At 39.6% G+C, this 20,000-nt stretch overlaps 4 protein-coding genes and 1 pseudogene across 5 annotated transcripts in view; 4 read left to right on the top strand and 1 right to left on the bottom strand.

Annotated features, from left to right (window-relative positions):
- LOC146468063 (kelch-like protein 26) overlaps positions 1-2,192 on the top strand; it is an 8,696-nt gene extending 6,504 nt beyond the window's left edge. Inside the window, exon 2 of the mRNA XM_085125039.1 lies at positions 1-2,192. This exon is cut by the window's left edge and continues 243 nt beyond it. Within this exon, the coding sequence (XP_084981165.1) occupies positions 1-648 (648 nt within the window). The 3' untranslated portion in view covers positions 649-2,192.
- Positions 1-20,000, bottom strand: part of LOC146468056 (3'-5' RNA helicase YTHDC2-like) — an 87,410-nt gene that overhangs the window by 10,872 nt on the left and 56,538 nt on the right. The window contains exon 46 of one of the 2 annotated variants that reach the window (XR_014867591.1): positions 12,410-12,526. The exons of the other annotated variant lie outside the window; for it this stretch is intronic. The gene's annotated coding sequence lies outside the window, so the exon portion shown is untranslated. Of the gene's footprint in view, positions 1-12,409; positions 12,527-20,000 lie in introns of those variants that run through there. 2 annotated transcript variants of the gene reach the window in all.
- Positions 2,929-6,320, top strand: LOC146468062 (kelch-like protein 26; annotated as a pseudogene).
- LOC146468061 (kelch-like protein 25) lies at positions 9,040-12,267 on the top strand. Its single transcript, XM_085125037.1, has 2 exons — positions 9,040-10,250; positions 11,012-12,267. Exons 1-2 carry the CDS (start codon positions 9,423-9,425, stop codon positions 11,933-11,935), a joined length of 1,752 nt encoding a protein of 583 aa, XP_084981163.1. The 5' UTR covers positions 9,040-9,422; the 3' UTR covers positions 11,936-12,267.
- LOC146468060 (kelch-like protein 26) overlaps positions 19,360-20,000 on the top strand; it is an 8,186-nt gene continuing 7,545 nt past the window's right edge. Inside the window, exon 1 of the mRNA XM_085125049.1 lies at positions 19,360-20,000. This exon is cut by the window's right edge and continues 196 nt beyond it. Coding sequence (XP_084981175.1) covers positions 19,372-20,000 — 629 coding nt within the window. The 5' untranslated portion in view covers positions 19,360-19,371.

Genomic DNA, 20,000 nt, shown 5'->3' with positions numbered 1-20,000 from the left:
ATTGAACAATTATGCACTGTAGATGAATACATGTATGCAGTCAGCTCTGATTGCAATCAGGTTCCTCAAAGGTACAGCTTTGCCGAACAACAGTGGCAAAGTTTTTCTAAACCAGTTATAACAGAGGGTTATTTTTTTAATAGTGGGGCAACAGAACTTCATTCAAAGGTGTTTGTGCTTTATGGTAAGGTATTACGTTCTGGTCAAATGAGCAGTGCGGTGCTACATTGTTTTGATCCAGTAAAGAATTTGTGGGAAGAAAAAACATCAACCTGCCAGCCCCACTTTGGGTCCAGCCTTTTTTTAGTTAATGGTAGACTGTACGTTGTAGGGGGTAAAGTTTGTTGTAACTTCAGTACTGGAGTGCCATATGGCAACTTTGCATCTGTAGAAGTTTATGATGAAGAAAACAACAAGTGGTCTGTTGTTGATCAAAAACATATTCCAGCAAACAACCTCGGTGCAGTGGAAATAGAGGGGAAAGTTTATTTCATAATTAACAGATTTCCAGTTGACAGTGGCATTAGGATCCCACCGGGGGAGCTGTATCCTGTTTCTTTGGATAAATGGAAAAATCTAAGTAACATTACCACAAATGCTGCCCTGAGTTACGTTCCTGTAAAGAGGGATAGCTTAAAAAAAGACTGAAATTAATCAGTTATATTTTAAGGAAACCCTTACATAGGTAAGGGGTGTTGCATTTTTTGTTTTATTCCTGCTATATGCCTGCAGGTTTCATGTTCTCCAAAAATCGCCATCACAACACGCTTCCAATAACCGCTGCTTGTGGCCAAGAACTGTGATTCGTATAAACATGAGTACACCAATCGGATGAGTGTATTTAAAAGTATTCACGTACCAGCGTGCACAGTTTTGAACTCAGTCGTCATAGCTTTCCGTTTAAAGTCATCAGATTTGGAGAAACTAGTTTTACAAATATTGAGCGCTATCGTAACTTGGGCGGTAGTTTTTTACTGGCCTTGCAACGATGACCTCAATTGATTGTTCAGTTCGATTTTTTACGAATTCAACTGACGAAAAAACTCATGACAAAAATGCATTTTGTTGTCGCTGTTCTTGGTTTTTGCTTTTTAAAGATTTACAATTTGGAGTAATTTTGCCGCTCTTCTGTTTTCGGTTTTCGCACTGATAAATACTTGGTTCACATTTGAAAAATGACAAAAAATCAGAAAAATCCGCGCGGAGTCAGGACACTTATGCTCCTTAATATGTACTTTAGCAACTACGACGGCAAACCAACGAAAAGTTTCCTTAAAAAACAGTTTTCACGTTATCTGATCTACTTTGTATAGCCGACGAAAGGCTAGAATTAGAAAACGAACGTGAAAATTATACGCACGGGAACGATTTTAGCCTTTGTCGGATCTATCTATTATCTAGGAACCTAGAACGCGCAGCTAGATTATTAGATGCAACGCGTTCAAGTTCAAACAGAATTATAAAATTCTCCGTCGTGCGGCCCTTTCAGTTTGGCCACTTCACCTTGTTGTTTTGCAGAGAGCGCTCCGTTGCTGTCGCCTTTGTGTTTCCGTAAGGTTCATAATGATCGGAAACTGAACGGTAATGGCGATTTTCAAGCGCTGCCGAAATATATTATTTCAGTAGAGATTTTGAATGAAAATAGAGGTTTATGGTTAGGGGTTTAGATATAGGAGTACATAACTCACAAAAATATCAATCAGGATAACAAATAACTAGCAAAATAAGTATTAGGACAGTAGATCTGTCTTTTAATAATCAATTTTAAGTGTTTGCGTGTGTCATTTTTGGACAAGTTTAGAAAGTCTTTTTTGTCGCTCAACTAGCCGGCCCTTTTTGTGTAGAGATTCTTTTGACTAGCGCTTTTACTCAATTACTGACAGAAGTTCTTTTTAGAATGGCAAGTGTATCGCCTTAGAGCAGTTTATAGCAGGGATATTTCAGAGTAAGGGATGGAATAAGTGTGTTCGACACTATCAGGGCTAGGGGAAAAGATTAACATTACCGACCTCATAGGACCTCTTTAGTCAACAGTGTTAATTTAGACAAGGAAACTGACGCGACTCCTAAGCAAAGTTGAGACCAGTGTGTAACTATTGATATGAATCTTTAATTAATAATCACGTAATTTTATCATTTTCTTCATGTAATGTAATTAAATTTAAATAAATATCCTTAAACCTTTGACAAAAGTCTGTGTATATTGTTTTGCTGTCTCCAACAATAAACCTTATCGTAGTCGTGCATTCACGGGATTCAATTTGCCTAATAGTCTCCAAGGCAATAGTCTCCTTATTGCCCCTACTACACAACCGCGACAAACCGATGATACATGCCGGATCTTTTACAGACCTACATCAGTAAAATTAGTTTAGTTTAGTTAATTGTAATTCGTCACAAGGAAATAAATAAATAAATTGACATATGACATTAGGAAAAGAAGAAGAACAACAATGCTGTGGCGTGACCGGAGAGACGAACAGGGCAGAGCCCGAATTGTAACGTATACCCTAGGCTAAAAAAAAGAAAAAGAAAAAAGAGAAAATTCATCATAGAATTAATTAGACTGCGTTATATATAAAATAATTGACAAATCATGGTGGACTATCCGCGCTGTGGAACTAAGGGAACAAAAGAAAATCGGTTGCCAGATGCTCGCAGCAAGCATCTTTGTAAAGGATGGACTTGGCAAATTAAAGCTTCCCTCTTTTACCTGCCAAAAAGACCAATTTGCCGTTTTTATTTTAAGGTCTGGGAGAAAACTACACGGGGTTAACTGACCTTAAGTAAAACTACATGCTCTTCAAGTAAAACAAATGAAAACAGTGCCAGGGTGGGCGTTGCGAGCGACAGGCTTGCAAGGATAGTGAGTCGGGTGAGAGGAATGGATGCAGCTGGGGATAACAAGGGAGGGTGACCACACAGCACCTAGACCACCTATCAAAAGTATTGAAAATTTAGCGCTCATTAAACCGACCTATCTTCTCTCAGTTTTTAGCTTATACATGTTTTGCACTGGGCAGTATACAAACCAATTCCTTCTTTAACAAAAGGTGAGAAATTAAACAATCTTAAATTGAATGTAATCACAGACCTAAAAAGTATTTAAAAAAGTTTTTAAAAGGTATTTTTAGGTGAGTTTCACTTAAAAACGTATTAACCGTTGGACGATTTAAGTTCTAGACTGAATATTATTTTTCGGTGTCGCACTTTCTGCGAACCCGAGCTGAAGTCAGACCGTCCTCAAAAAGGGCACGTCATCTCCGTGACGCATTAGTCTGTGTTTGAGTATTAAGTCACGCGATCACGAAAAGATCACTGTCGTAACAATTTTCCCGTCGTTCAGAGTGAAAACATTTCCCGTTTTTCAACCATAATCAAACATGGTCGCTCATTCTGAGATTCTTTGGTCCAAGTGTGCTCAGTTTCGTGAACAAGGTGAATTCGTTGACGTTCGTTTGAAGGTAAGTGAAGACGTGTTTCCAGCTCATCGCATTGTTCTCGCTGCGAATAACGATTATTTCCACGCCATGTTTACTCACGGAATGAAGAAATCCAACCAGGAAGTGATTGAACTCAAAGATGAAAACATTTCAGCAGCTGCTTTGAAGATCGTCATGGATTCCATCTACAGTGGAGATGTTCATGTCAACGATGAAAACGTGTTTGAAGTTCTCCTTGCCGCTGATCAGCTTCAAGTCACAAGTGTTGTTCAACAGTGTTGTGATTACTTGAACACCGAGTATGTTCAGCTTCGGTTTGATGTACAAACGTACTGTCGCATCTGTCACGATTGCTGATCGACACGGTCTGACGGACCTGCAGGAAGCTACACAACGCAAGATGGCCTCGATGTACAAGGACATCTGTGAAACTGACGAATTCTTGTCGTAAATTGACGCAGATCAGTGGTCGAACCTTCTCCGTCGAGATGACCTCAGCGCTCCTTCAGAGAGCTTCGTCTTCAAATCAGTGATGCAGTGGATCAAATACAAGAAGGAAGAGAGGATGGCAGTGGCGGCCAAAGTTATCGGAGAGGTTCGTCTGGGGCTGGTGGACATCAGGGATGTGATCGAAGAACTGGACACTGAGGAGATGCAAAAAGTACCCGAGATTCACATGCTTCTTCACCAGTCTCTATTGTTTAGCTACATTCCCTCAAGATCTAAATTTGGTGAAGAAAAAACTAAAGGCCTGGTAAGAACTGTTTTGTGTTAACGTAATTTTCTGATTTATGAAACATTGGCCATTTTTAGTTATGCCTAACCCGTCTGAAAAAAATGTCGGCAAACCCGTGTGGTTATACATCTTGTAGTTTGTCTAGTATAAAAACGGACATTGACAACAAAGCATAGCTTTTTATGTTACCATCAACGCCCCCTTCCGCTTGGTTATGTTCTATTCTCTAACCCAGGACACAGTGGAGTTGACAATTCTAGGCCCTAGGAATGGGCCTGGTTAAGTTGAAACAACAACAACAACAATGATGATGATGATGATGATGATGATGATGATGATGATGATGATGATGATGATGATGATGATGATGATATATAAACATGAAAACCTGGAGTGACAACCTTGATACTCAACTATAAAAATGGTTAGATCACCCTAGACCACTGAAATCAGAAGCGGAATATTGTTCCTCCCTCCTCTGCTCTTCTGCCTTTCTCTGGCTCCTCTCATCTCCCTTTTAAACCAGACCACCTATGGGTACGATATCGCCGCAGTGTTTTAATATAACACAAAATTCTGATCAAAAGAAGTGGCTGTATATGATAACAAGATCTACTACTTCTAATGATACAATTAAAGATTCCTTTTATTTTTGTATACAACAGCTGTGTTATAAGTTAATAACCAACTCCCTTTCAGTTGATATTTTTGTCTGAACCCCTCTAACGCCATAATTTCAGGTCCTTGTTGCTGTTTGTCCCCAAACCCAAATGCAGTACTTTGACATTGAAGCTAAAACATGGAAACCATTGAAATCCTTAGCCCCAGCAGCTGATGCAAAACAGTGCTATTGTGCAGAAACTGTTGGCAGGAAGCTGTATGTCGCTGTACTGAATGTGTCGGGTATTGACGACATTTATTGCTATGACATAGAAAGAAATGTATGGGAAATACTGCCACACGCATGTGGAAAAATTGAACAATTATGTATTGTAGATGAATACATGTATGCATTCAGCTCTAATTGTACTCAGGTTCCTCAAAGGTACAGCTTTGCTGAACAGCAGTGGCAAAGTTTTGCTAAACCAGTTGTAACAGAGGGTTATTTTTTAAATAGTGGGGCAACGGTACTTCATTCAAAGGTGTTTGTGCTTTATGGTAAAAAATCATCTTCTGGTTTCCCAAGCAGTGCGGTGCTACATTGTTGTGATCCAGTAATGAATTTGTAGGAAGAAAAAGCATCAACCTGCCAGCCCCACTTTGGGTCCAGCCTTCTTGTAGTGAACAGTAGATTGTACGTTGTTGGGGGTAATGATTTTTGTGACATCAGTAATGGAGGGCTATATGGCAACTTTGCATCTGTAGAAGTTTATGATGAGAAAAACAACAAGTGGTCTGTTGTTGATCAAAAGCATATTCCAGCAAACAACCTCGGTGCAGTGGAAATGGAGGGGAAAGTATATTTCATAATTAACAGATTTCCAGTTGACAGTGGCATTAGGATCCCAACAGGGGAGGTGTATCCTGTTTCTTTGGATAAATGGAAAAATCTAAGTAACATTCCCGCATATTCTGCCCTGTGTTATGTTCCGGTAAAAAGGGATAGCTTGGAAAAAGAGTAGGATTAAAAATATCACTAAATTTGCTTTATTTTAAGGAAACCCATACATAGGTAAGGGATGTTGCATTTTTTAATTCCAACTCTATGCCTGCAGGTTTCATGTTCTCCTTTATTAAATACGTTCCAACAAAAATCGCCAACACAAACCGGGTCCAACGAACGCTCTTGTGGCCAAAAATTGTGGATCTTATAAACATGAGCTGAGTGAACCAATCGAATGAGTGTATTTATAAGTTGTCATGTATTACTGTGCCCAGTTTTGAAGTTAAATGTCTTAGCTCTCCGTTTAAGGTCATCAGGTCTGGGGAAACTGGTTTTTCAATTTTTCAATTCCGGCGACAGTCTTTTACAAACTCATTCAAGAAAAAAAAATCATGACAAAATTGCATTATGTTGTCGCTGTTATCGGTTTTTGCTTTTAAAGATTTACAAGTTGGCGTAATTCAATCGACGCTACTCTTTCGTTTTTCGCACTTATATACTTTTGCGGTTTTCATTTGAAAAAAAAAAAAATCAGAAAAATCCCCACGGAGTGAGGCCGTTTACTATTTCATGATATAAACCTTAGAGACAACGACGGCAAACCAACGAACAGTTTCTTTAGAAAGACATATTCTAGTTATATTTGATCTACTTGGTGATTGTTCTACACTGTTCTGGAGTCTCAGAAAGTACGGACGGAATCAGAAAACGAACGTGACACTAAAATTCAAACGCGCGGGAACTATTTTAGCCTTTGTCGGATCTATCTATTATCTAGGAACTTGCATGGAACACACAGCTAGATTATTGCAACCTGTTCAACTTGCATAATGTGCCCAAACAATCCATGAACATAGTTAGATGCAACGCGTTCAAGTTCACAAACAGAAGAATAAAAAGTCTCCATCGTGCAGCCTTTTCAATTTGGCCACTTCCCGTTGTTTTGGAGAGAGCGTCTCGTTGCTGTCGCCTTTGTGTTTCCGTAAGGTTCATAATGATTGGAAACTGAACGGTAATGGCCATTGTTAAACGCTGCCGAAATATAATAATTCAGTAGAGAGTTTGAATAAAAACAGAGGTTGGTAGTTAGGGGTTTAGATAGGTGTACATAACTCACAAAAATGTTAATTAGGATAACAGATAACTGGCAAAATAAGTATTAGGACAGTAGATCTGTATTTTAATAACTAGTGTTAGCGTATGTCAGTTTTTGACAATTTCATAAGTTTTTTTGTCGATCAATCTTTTGAAACTAGCCGGCCCTTTTTGTGTAGAGATACTTTTGACTAGCGCTTTTATACAATTTTCGAAGTTCTTTTTAGAGTGGCAAAAATATCGCCTTAGAGCAGTTTATAGGAGGGATATTTCAGAGTTAAGGAACGAATAACTGTGCTTGACACTATCAGGGATAGGGGAAAAGATTAACATTGCCGGTTTCATAGGAACTCTTTAGTCCATATTGTTACTTTAGACAAGGAAACTGACGCGACTCCTTAGCAGAGTTGAGACCTGTGTGATATAAATCTTTAATTAACAATCATGTAATTTTATCAATTGCTTTATGAACTGTAACTAAATTTAAATAAACATCCTCTGTCTCCAACAATAATTCTATAACTTTTTATTTTCTATCGTAGTCGTGTATTCAAGGGTCTTCAAGGGATTCAATAGCCCTTTTCACGGTTAACTCTGCTCATTTGAATTACAATGAAATCTAGCATGTATGTTAGGCAATTTTGGGCTATTTTGTAGTTTTAGCCCGAAATTGCCTCGCATCCACGTTGGATAACATTGTAATGCAAATGAGAAAAATTAACCGTGAAAAGGGCTTTGTGCCTAATAAATAGTCTACTTAACAATTAGACGGCGAGCTCGATGTTTCTATCGGCTGATAGCTGGCGAGGGGCGAAGCCCCGAGTCAACTATCAAAGGCGATAGAAACCGAGAGCGAGCCGTCTAATTCTTGGTTTTCACATGGCGTCATAAAAAACTGAAATTCATAACTTAACACAATTTTGGGTTTTTATCCCAGTCATCACATATAAGAAAATCTAAATTTCCATCGGCTTGCTTGTCTTCAGCAGGATACCATTCTTTGTTTTGAAAATAGAGCAGTTTGAATTTTAGATTTTTGCGCAGTGCATGACAGAAGGATTGCTGCTCTAAACATGTCACGTACATGAAAACATCGATTCGCCTCGTTTTTTTTTTAGGTCTGATCAGCTAACATGTAATAGAAGCGTTAATGCCAATGTGTGAAAGTTCAGCAGAGAGAAGAAAGGCTTTGAAATAGCCAAGGTAAACTCCAGATGTTTTTGCTGGTTTCCGGCCGCCATGTTGGTGCCCATCAGACGGGGCACCAACATGGCGTCCTATACTAAACTCTGTAATGTTCCGTGGTACATTTTCTCGAATAACTCGATTAGGAGATATCGCACAGCCCTGTGGCTTTCACACGTTGTTTATGTATCACTCTTCTAGAACATATCAATTTCTTGACTTAATCTATTGAATGGTTGAGGATTGTATTTTTTCACTTGCGTGACGATGTGTGAGGTGAAAACCACGTATTGTTTAAGCATGCCTCAGTGATCGATCTATGAAGCCAAAAAATCTTTATATTTCATAACTTTGATATATTTGTGCAATGATGCATACTAAATCGCGCGCGCTCTGACAAACTGATCGATAGACGGCACCTGCGCAGCCAATCAGATTGCGCGTTACGCGATAATCGGTCACTGAGGTATGCTAATACGCAATAGTCTCCTTTTTCCTCTACTACACAATGGCTTCAGTCAGACTTCAGTGAGTTTAAAAGGCGAGCAAAAGCACACAGCGACAAACCGATAAGACTTGCCGGATCTTTTTGGCAGACCTTCATCAGTAAAATTTTAAGGGAACAAAAGAAAATCGGTTACCTGATGCTCGCAGCATGGAACTTTGTAAAGGATGGAAACAAATTAAAGCTTCCCTCCTTTTCCTGCCAAAAAGACCAATTTGCCGTTTTGTTATTTTAAGGCCTGGGAAAAAATACGCGGGGTTGACTTTACGTAAAACTAAGTGCTCTTCAAGCGAAACAAATGAACTGACACAGTGTGGTGAGCATGGCGAGCTAGAGGTTTGGTAAGGATAGTGAGTCAAGTAACAGGAATGGATACAGCTAGGGATAAGAAGGGAGGGAGGGGGTCTCACGACCATCAGACATAACAACACAGCACCTAGACCACCTTTCAAAAGTACGTAAAATTTAGCGCTCATCATTTCAACCTATTTTATCTCGTTACTTAGCTTAAACATTTCTCTCACTCGGCAGAATACAAAACATTCCAAAAGGAGAGAAAATAAACTATCTCAAATGGAAAAAAATGTAGCCCTGCAAAAGTCTTTAGGTGGGTTTCATTTAAAAACTTGTTAACTGTTGGACAATTTTAGTTCTAGTCTGAATATTATTTTCTGGTGTCGCACTTTCTAGAACGCGGGCTGAGGTCGGACCGTTCTCAAAAAAGATCACGTCAGCTCGCGTGACGCACTAGTCTGTGTTTGAGAATTTGGTCACGCGATCACGCAAAGATCACTGTCGCCACAATTTTCCGTCGTTCGGAGTGAAACCATACCCATCTTCCAAGCATAATCAAACATGGTCGCTCATTCTGAGATTCTTTTGTCCAAGTGCGCTCAGTTTCGCGAACAAGGTGAATTCGTTGATGTTCGTTTGAAGGTGGGTGAAGACGTGTTTCCAGCTCATCGCATTGTTCTCGCTGCGAATAGCGATTATTTCCACGCCATGTTTACTCACGGAATGAAGGAATCCAACCAGGAAGTGATTGAACTCAAAGATGAAAACATTTCAGCAGCTGCTTTGAAGATCGTCATGGATTCCATCTACAGTGGAGATGTTCATGTCAACGATGAAAACGTGTTTGAAGTTCTCCTTGCGGCTGATCATCTTCAAGTCACATGTGTTGTTCAACAGTGTTGTGATTACTTGAACACCGAGTATGTTCAGCTTCGGTCTGATGTGCAAACGTACTGTCGCATCTGTACCATTGCTGATCGACACGGTCTGACAGTCCTTCAAGAAGCTTTAGAGCGGAAGATGGCCTCGATGTACAAGGACATCTGCGAAAGTGAAGAATTCTTGTCGCATTTTGACGCAGATCAGTTGTCGAACCTTCTTAGTCGAGATGACCTCAGTGCTCCTTCAGAGAGCTTCGTCTTCAAATCAGTGATGCAGTGGATCAAATATAAGAAGGAAGAGAGGATGGCAGCGGCGGGAAAAGTTCTTGGAGCGGTTCGATTAGGGCTGGTAGACATTGAAAACGTGGTTAGAGAACTAAACACAGAGGAGATGCAAAAAGTACCCGAGATTCACATGCTTCTACATGAATCACTGTTGCATACTTGTATGCCTTCAGAGATTTCTAAGTTTGCTGCAGAGAAAGCTAAACCAAGGTCAACGAACCCGGTAAGAAATCCAAGTCTCATGCTGGATGATATTGCCACATGAATATATATCTCCTTTTCGACAGTTTTTTTTTTGTGAAAACAGTAGACGTTCATTTGAACTGAAACAAATTCCATTCAATTTGGCGACTCATACATAACATTTCAGATCTATTGTCCATTTTCAAGTCCAGAAACTGCCTCAGATCTACTGACACTAGGAAATTCAAATTTCTGCGCGCCTTTGAGCCAATTGTTATCGAACACCGAAATATGACCCCAATAATTATAATCTAATTCAAGATAACTATAGAAAATAATATTTTATCAGGTCTGCTGAACTATGGAACTCTTTGCCATCGCAGATTAAATCAATGAACAATTTGTTACCTATGTTTAAAACTAGTCTTGTCCAATTTTATCTGTCTAAACGAGAAACCCACAGTCCTCCGTTTAATTGTCTATTGTGTACCCTTCTACTGTCTGTAATTAGTAGATCACCTGACCTTAAGGGGGTTGGGTCACAATAATTATTGGGACGAAAGTTATGTTCTTTTCTCCTGCCCCCCACCCCCGGCCACTTACTTTCGATTTATTTCCTAGTTGATATGTTTAATTTTGTTATTGTCTCTTATTGTCATTGTAGTTGTTGTGGCAAATGGCGGCATTAAACTAAACTAAACTAAACCTGTATTATATCAAAACTGAAAATATTGAGACATTTGTGTAAATATTTTGAGTTGCCATCACTCTCACTCACTTTTGTTTTTAATTTTGTTTCAGGTACTTGTTGCCATTCTTCCACAGACTCAGATGCAGTACTTTGATGTCCAGTCTAAATCTTGGAAGTCGTTGCCAACAATGGCACAACTGACCGACGCAAAAACATGTTTCTGTGCGGAACTTGTTGGTAATTACTTGTATGTAGCAGCTAAAAAAAAGAATGACTGTGTTGTCTACCGTTACCATGTGGTTAATAGCACGTGGGAGTTACTCCCTCCATGTTTTGGTTCAGCCAATCGAATAGACTGCTTATGCTGTATAGAAGATCATATTTATGCCATTTATAAATCTGTACCACCTTGCAGATATAGTGTATCTACAAAGCAGTGGCAGCATGTATCTAAATCACGTGCTGTCTGCAACTTGGGTCCAAAAACATTTTGTAACAAAGCAGCTGTAGTATTTAGATCTTGTGTATATGTGCTTTATGGACAAGGAGTAAATAATAAACAGCCTGGCTATGAATTCAACTGGGAACCAAAAGTTGCTGTGTTATATCGTTTTGATCCAAAGAGAAATGAGTGGGAACGAAGGGCATCAACAACTGATAACCACTTTGGGTCTAGTCTCGTTGTTGTAAACAATAAACTTTGTGTTGCTGGGGGAAAATGTTCCATCACTTGGTATGATGGCGAACCTGGTGCCAAAACAGCTTCAGTTGAAGTTTATGACGAACAAAAAAACACTTGGTCTGTTGTAAAACAAACACACATTCCACCAAATAACCTGGGAGCTGTAGAAATAGAGGGGAGGGTTTATTTCATTGTTAACAGTTTCCCACTTGATAGTGGCATTAGAATCCCACCGGGGGAGGTGTACCCTGTTTATTTGGATGAGTGGGCAAATTTGGGAAAAATTCAAACAAATTCAATTTTGTGCTATGTGCCAATAAAAATGGACAATTTGACAATGGAATGTACATAAGTTGGGTTGAAAAGTTATGCAGTTCTCTCTATACAATATGATTGAGCACTGTTATTCACGTAACTGTTGTACAAGTAGGGTGTGTGAACACAAGAGTTGATCATTATGATAATTCATAGAAAAACGTTTTCATTTTTTTGCTGTTCTATAAAAAAATGCAACTGCATTAAAAAGACATCTCTTAATTCATAATTTGCCGCCCAGAACAGCTAACCTGTATCCTTTAGATACGGTTGTACTATAAATAATTATTGATACAACTGCACATGAATACTAACTCTCACTTCCTTTTACAAATTGCTTAATTTTAATTAGAAGATAGTTAAGACACCTTCTGTATAGTTATCGTAAATAAAACCTTCATGTTAGTTTCCTAAGATAAATTTTCTGAGCCACATCCCAAGAATTCATGGAAGGAATTAAGCAAACAATAACAATAATTTTTTTTTAAGATATCTAAACCCTTGTCAAATGGACTGTAAAAGTTTGCTTTGTTTATATAGAGAGCTCATTAGCTGCTGCTACTAAATGTCCAGTGATTAAGAAAGTTGAAGTGATTTCTATTTACATTAGCTGTAAATGTTTAATGAACTTTATCTCCTCATAAACTCATTCTAGGGGGAATTTTTCACTCCATATTGTGGTGTGACTCACTTTTCATGTTGCATTTGTAAGGCTGAGGTAGGATGCATCACTCAGAAATATCTCATTAGGGAGCTTAGCACAGACAGCAACTGCAGGTTAATTGTTTCCTTGCGAGGTCATTGCACACCTAAACAGAAGTATTTGTCTTTGGCAAGTACAAAGGCCAGTAAAGGAAACATAATTTAACTTTTGGTTTTCTTCTGCTACTCTTGGATTGCTGTGCTTACGTGGCCTTCCCTTGCAAGGATTTCTGGGATTGCCTCATGTGTAACAGTACAATATGCCAACAACAAAGAACCACAAACCAAGTCATTGACAAACAAGATTGCCACTTATCCCAAGCAAATCAGATTTCGGAATTTGATAAAATGGAAAATGCTAATTCATGCTTCTCTTGAAATGTTTTAGTTCAACTTCACAAAAGTGAACAACCTGCAGCTATTAGCATTCCCCTTTACAGAAAAACTTGAAGCTAAAATGGCACCATTTTGCTTCCTATCCAAACAATCCCAGTGATCCTAGCCTGCACAGGTGGTGCCCAGTCACAAAACTGAATTTCTGGAATGGAGAAGAGTGCAGATGATACCTGTAAATGGAGACTGGTAGTTTAATAATAATTATAATTTATAAAACGTAGCTCATTCCAGAGTTTCAGAGCTGCTGCTGAGAATGATATTGCTCCCAATGTTGTAAGCATCTTTCCCTTGGGATGGTCCAATAAGAGCTTACCAGTAGACCTAGTTTATGTCCTTAGCTAAGCTCAAATCAATAATTAAGTACAAGTGCAGTAAGACATAAGCAAAGTCATGTAATTTTGCTTTTAAAGTTCCTGTAAAATAATTGACATTAATAAATATCTTTAAACTTGACTGACAGATGTCTGCGTACAAGAATTTGTTCTGTATATAGTGATCCCTTCAAATAATTTGCCCTATAGTTTCTACTTCAGCTCTTACTATCAAAATAATACGGACCATGAAGACAACCATAGATTACAACGTACGTACACACATAAAATGTAGGAAACAACTGGATGGTAACATCATGGAAATTGCTATGAGTGTTCAAAATTTATGTACTTTACATTTCAACTAAGAGACAAGATGGTATGTCAGCATATGTAATTAATTACTTGAGGTAATGCTCTCTTTTCTTCAATTCCTAGCTTTTAAAATCTGTAACAAGATGCCTGCTACACTGGCATTACGCGTGATGCTGGGGCTGATTCATTTATTCCAACTGTATGCTTTGCCGATTGATAAGACTATCCTTGCTAGTGGAATAGTTTAAGTCACGACGATCGCGTTACGTTGTTTCCTTTGTGTTATGCGACTCAGAGTATCACCGGAAATTTTAGCCTCCCACGCAGACGTTCTTAGGGCAGGAACGCGTGACGAACCCCCAAGAACGTCTGCGTAAGCTTCTCAATGACCTCTTTTCAGTCTCGCGTCGTGGTCTAAGACTGTCAAACAAAGCACGATTCCTTCGCCAGGAACTCACCAATTTCCACCGTTTTACGTGTCGGGTGTTTCTTAGAAGTTATTCTTTCGATTTACCGCTTCAAAATGGTGAAATTTCCGTTTGAAAACGGCACACTTGAGTCCAGAACATGTTAAAACAATATGGCGCGACTATTTAATCCGTCATTAATAAATATATCAAATGATGCGTTGACGTCACACAGGTAGGGGTGAGTGGGTCCCCTCCCTCACGATATAAGCGACAAGAATGGATTTTGATTGGCCTGCCTTTGTTGAAGACAATCAGAACAATACATCCCGAGTAGGAGAGGGGAGAGTTTAATGAATAAATTAATGTACCGATTTGTAGCTACTACGAAGAAAACAAGATGCCTGCTATACTGGCATTACGCGAGATGCTGGGGCTGATTCATTTATTCCAACTGTATGCTTCGCCGATTGATAAAACTATCCTTGCTAATGGAATAGTTTGAGTCACGACGATCGCGTTACGTTGTTTTCCGTGTGTTACGCGACTCAGACTATCAGCGGAAATTTGTGGAATTCCATTACGATAACGTAAGCTTCTCAATGACCTCTTTTCTGTCTCGCGTCGTGGTCTAAGACTGTCAAACAAAGCACGATTCCTTCACTAAGAACTCACCAATTTCCACCGTTTTACGTGTCGGGTGCTTCTTAGAAGTTATTCTTTCGATTTATGGCTTCAAAATGGTGAAATTTCCCTTTGAAAACGGCACACTTGAGTCCAGAACATGTTAAAACAATATGGCGCGACTTAATCCGTCTTTAATAAATATATCAAATGATGCATTGACGTCACACAGGTAGGGGTGAGTGGGTCCCCTCCCTCGCAATATAAGTGACAAGAATGGATTTTGATTGGCCTGCTTTTGTTGAAGACAATCAAAACAATACATCCCGAGTAGGAGAGGGGAGAGTTTAATGAATAAATTAATGTACCGATTTGTGTATACGACGAAGAAAAAAAAAGAGAAATCGACCCGTTTTAAGACACGGTATGCCCCCTCAGGGCATCCCGCGTAAAAAAAAAAAGAAATCGACCCGTTTTAAGACACGGTATGCCCCCTCAGGGCATCCCGCGTAAAAAAAAAAACAAGACGCCTGCTATACTGGCATTACGCGTGATGCTGGGGCTGATTCATTTATTCCAACTGTATGCTTCGCCGATTGATAAAACTATCCTTGCTAATGGAATAGTTTGAGTCACGACGATCGCGTTACGTTGTTTCCCTTGCGTTACGCTACTCAGGGTTTCAAGGGAAATTGCGGGAATTCCATTGCGATAACGTAAGCTTCTCAATGACCTCTTTTCAGTCTCGCGTCGTGGTCTAACACTGTCAAACAAAGCACGATTCCTTCGCCAGGAATTTACCAATTTCCACCGTTTTAAATGTTGGGTGCTTCTTAGAAGTTATTCTTTCGATTTGCCGCTTCAAAATGGTGAAATTTCCGTTTGAAAACGGCACACTTGAGTCCAGAACATGTTAACAATATGGGGCCAAATTTAATCTGTTTTTAATAAATAGATCAAATGATGCGTTGACGTCACACAGGTAGGGGTGAGTGGGTCCCCTCCCTCGCGATATAAGCGACAAGAATGGATTTTGATTGGCCTGTTTCTGTTGAAGACAATCAGAACAATACACCCCGAGTAGGAGAGGGGTGAGTTTAATGAATGAATTAATGTACCGATTTGTAGCTACGAGGAAGAAAAAAAAAAAGAAATGGACCCGTTTTTAGACACGGTATGCCCCCTCAGGGCATCCCGCGTAAAAACAAGATGCCTGCTACACTGGCATTACGCGTGATGCTGGGGCTGATTCATTTATTCCAACTGTATGTTTCACAGATTTATAAAACAATCTTTGCTAATGGAATAGTTTGAGTCACGAAGATCGCGTTACGTTGCCCTTGTGTTACGCTACTCAGGGTTTCAAGGGAAATTGCGGGAATTCCATTGCGATAACGTAAGGTTCTCAATGACCTCTTTTCTGTCTGCAATCGTGGTTTAAGACTGTCAAAGAAAGCACGATTCCTTCGCCAGGAACTCTCCAATTTCCACCATTCTAGATGTCGAGTGCTTCTTAGAAGTTATTCTTTCGATTTACCTTTTCAAAATGGTGAAATTTCCGTTTGAAAACGGCACAATTGAGTCCAGAACATGTTAACAATATGGCGACACAAGTTTAATCCAGTGTTAATTAAGTGATGCTTTGACGTCACACAGGTAGGGGTAAGTGGGTCTCCTCCCTCGCAATATGAGCTACAAGAATGGATTTTGATTGGCCTGCTTTTGTTGAAGACAATCAGGACAATACATCCCGAGTAGGAGAGGGGAGAGTTTAATGAATAAATTAATGTACCGATTTGTAGCTACGAGGAAGAAAAAAAAACAAGATGCCTGCTATACTGGCATTATGCGTGATGCTGGGGCTGATTCATTTATTCCAACTGTATGCTTCGCCGATTGATAAAACTATCCTTGCTAATGGAATAGTTTGAGTCACGACGATCGCGTTACGTTGTTTTCCGTGTGTTACGCGACTCAGACTATCAGCGGAAATTTGTCAAATTCCATTGCGATAACGTAAGCTTCTCAATGACCTCTTTTCTGTCTCGCGTCGTGACCTAAGACTGTCAAACAAAGCACGATTCCATTACTAAGAACTCACCAATTTCAACCGTTTTACGTGTCGGGTGCTTCTTAGAAGTTATTCTTTCGATTTACCGCTTCAAAATGGTGAAATTTCCCTTTGAAAACGGCACACTTGAGTCCAGAACATGTTAAAACAATATGGCGCGACTTAATCCGTCTTTAATAAATATATCAAATAATGCATTGACGTCACACAGGTAGGGGTGAGTGGGTCCCCTCCCTCACGATATAAGCGACAAGAATGGATCTTGATTGGCCTGCTGTTGTTGAAGACAATCAGAACAATACATCCCGAGTAGGAGAGGGGAGAGTTTAATGAATAAATTAATGTACCGATTTGTGACTACGAGGAAGAAAAAAAAGAAATCGACCCGTTTTTAGACACGGTATGCCCCTTCAGGGCATCCCGCGTAAAAAGAAATCGACCCGTTTTTAGACACGGTATGCCCCCTCAGGGCATCCCGCGTAAAAAAATCGACCCGTTTTAAGACATGGTATGCCCCCTCGGGGCATCCCGCGTAAATAGCATGAATTTAGATGATAAATGAGAAGAGATGTTGTATACCATCAATATACGCATTAAATGGTCCTCGTGAACCACGTGGTGGGGCCCCATTGTCCTTATATGGGCTGACTGTACAATGGCTCCAGGGAACCTGCATTCTTGTCCCCAGAGCCCCAACGTTTTTTTTTTTTTATTATTGACCAAAAGATCGTAGGCTCTGGGAACGAGGATGGGGAACCTGGGAGCTGCAGCTGGACGAAACTGAGCTGTGACAAGTATCTATTATCTAGGAACGTGGAACACGTGGCTACCTTATTGCAGCCTATTTTACTTGCATAATTTGGCCTAACAATACAGGAACATAATTAGATGCAACGCGTTCAAGTTCACAGACAGAAATATAACATTCTCCGCCGTGCGGCCCTTTCATTTGGCCACTTCACGGTTGTTGTTCTCAAGAGGACGTCTCGTGGTAGTCGCCTTTGCGTTTCCGTAAGGTCTCTAATCAGTGATCGGAAACTCACCTGTAATAGCGATTGTAAAACGCTGCCGATATTGGGCCAATCCAGTAGAGATTTTGAATAAAAACAGAGGGTTATGATAAGGGGTTTAAATATTGGTGTACATCACTCACAAAAATATTTATAAGGATAACAGATAACTAGCAAAATAAGTACTACGACAGTAGATCCGTTGTTTAATAATCATTTAAGGATTAGTGTATGTCAGTTTTTGACAATTTTAGAAGTTTTTTTGCCGATCAAGTTTAAACTAGCCGGCCCTTTTTGTGTAGATATACTTTTGACTAGCGCTGTTACTCAATTACTGCATGAAGTTCTTTTTAGAATAGCAAATATATCGCCTTAGAGCAGTTTATAGCAGGGATACTTCAGAGTTAAGAAACCAATAACTGTTCTTGAGTCTATCAGGGATAGGGGAAATAGACCGGCCTCATAGACGTCTTTAGTCCACAGTGTTACTTTAGAATAGGAATCTGACGCGACTCCCTAATCAGAGTTGAGACCAGTCAGTGTAACTATATTGATATAAATCTTTACTTTACAATCATGTAATTTTATCAATATTTTTATAAAATGTATCTAAATTTAAATAAATATCCTTAAACTTCTGACAAAAGTCTGTGTAACTATATTGTTTTGCTGTCTCCAACAATAATCTTAACTTTTTATTTTCTATCGTAGTCATGTAGTCAAGGCCAGGATTCAATTTGACTTATAAATAGTCTACTAGGCAAAAGTCTCCTTATTGCCCTACTACACAATAGCTTCAAGGAGTTAAAAAGCCGAGCAAAAGTACACAGCGACAAACTGATGAGACATGTCGGATCTTTTATAAGCCTACCTTAGTAAAATTCTAACGGGACAAAAGAAAATCGGTTACCTGATACTCACAGCATGGAACTATGTAAAGGATGGAAACAAATTAAAGCCATTCTCTTTTTCCCGCCAAAAAAGACCAATTTGCCGTTTTTATTTTAAGGCCTCCAGGGGAGAAAACTACACGGGGTTTACCTTACGTAAAACTGTATGCTGTTTAAGCAAAACAAATCGAAACAGTGGGGTAGAGTGTGGCGAGCGACAGGTTGGATAGTGAGTCGGGTGAGAGGAATGGATACAGCTGGGGATAACAAGGGAGGGTAGGGACTGATGACCACACAGCACCTAGACCACCTATCAAAAGTATTGAAAATTTAGCGCTCATTAAACCGACCTATCTTCTTTCAGTTTTTAGCTTATGTGACATGTTTCGCACTGGGCAGTATACAAACCAATTCCTTCTTTAACAAAAGGTGAGAAATTAAACAATCTCAAATTGAATATAATTACAGACCTAAAAAGTATTTAAAAAAGTATTTAAATGGTATTTTGGGTGAGTTTCACTTAAAAACGTACTACCTGTTGGACGATTTAAGTTCTAGACTGAATATTATTTTTCGGTGTCCCACTTTCTACGAAGTCAGACCGTCCTCAAAAAGGGCACGTCATCTCGCGTGACGCATTAGTCTGTGTTTGAGTATTAAGTCACGCGATCACGAAAAGATCATTGTCGCCACAATTTTCCCGTCGTTCAGAGTGAAAACATTCCCCTTTTCCAACCATAATCAAACATGGTCGCTCATTCTGAGATTCTTTTGTCCAAGTGTGCTCAGTTTCGTGAACAAGGTGAATTCGTTGATGTTCGTTTGAAGGTGGGTGAAGACGTGTTTCACGCTCATCGCATTGTTCTCGCTGCGAATAGCGATTATTTCCACGCCATGCTTACTCACGAAATGAAGGAATCCAACCAGGAAGTGATTGAACTCAAAGATGAAAACATTTCAGCAGCTGCTTTGAAGATCGTTATGGATTCCATCTACGGTGCAGATGTTCATATTAACGATGAAAACGTGTTTGAAGTTCTCCTTGCGGCTGATCATCTTCAAGTCACAAGTGTTGTTCAACAGTGTTGTGATTACCTGAACACCGAGTATGTTCAACTTCGGTTGGATGTGCAAACATACTGTCACATCTGTTCGATTGCTGATCGACACGGTCTGACGGACCTGCAGGAAGCTACACAACGCAAGATGGCCTCGATGTACAAGGACATCTGTGAAAGTGAAGAATACTTGTCGTACATTAACGCAGATCAGTTGCTGAAGCTTCTCGGTCGAGATGACCTCAGTGCTCCTACAGAGACCTTCGTCTTCAAATCAGTGATGCAGTGGATCAAATACAAGAAGGAAGAGAGGATGGC

The sequence above is a fragment of the Pavona decussata genome, unplaced genomic scaffold (assembly GCF_977016875.1).
Source record: "Pavona decussata unplaced genomic scaffold, jaPavDecu1.1 SCAFFOLD_133, whole genome shotgun sequence".
Classification (NCBI taxonomy): domain Eukaryota; kingdom Metazoa; phylum Cnidaria; class Anthozoa; order Scleractinia; family Agariciidae; genus Pavona; species Pavona decussata.
Note: the sequence above shows the minus strand (reverse complement) of the source record. Positions and strands in the feature narration are given on the sequence as shown.

What these genes read in the sequence shown, in the direction of transcription:
- LOC146468061 (XM_085125037.1), top strand. Translation starts at nt 9,423, where the DNA reads ATGGTCGCTCATTCTGAGATTCTTTTGTCCAAGTGCGCTCAGTTTCGC. An exon ending in AACCAAGGTCAACGAACCCG is followed by an intron (nt 10,251 to 11,011) that starts GTAAGAAATCCA and finishes ATTTTGTTTCAG; the next exon opens with GTACTTGTTGCCATTCTTCC.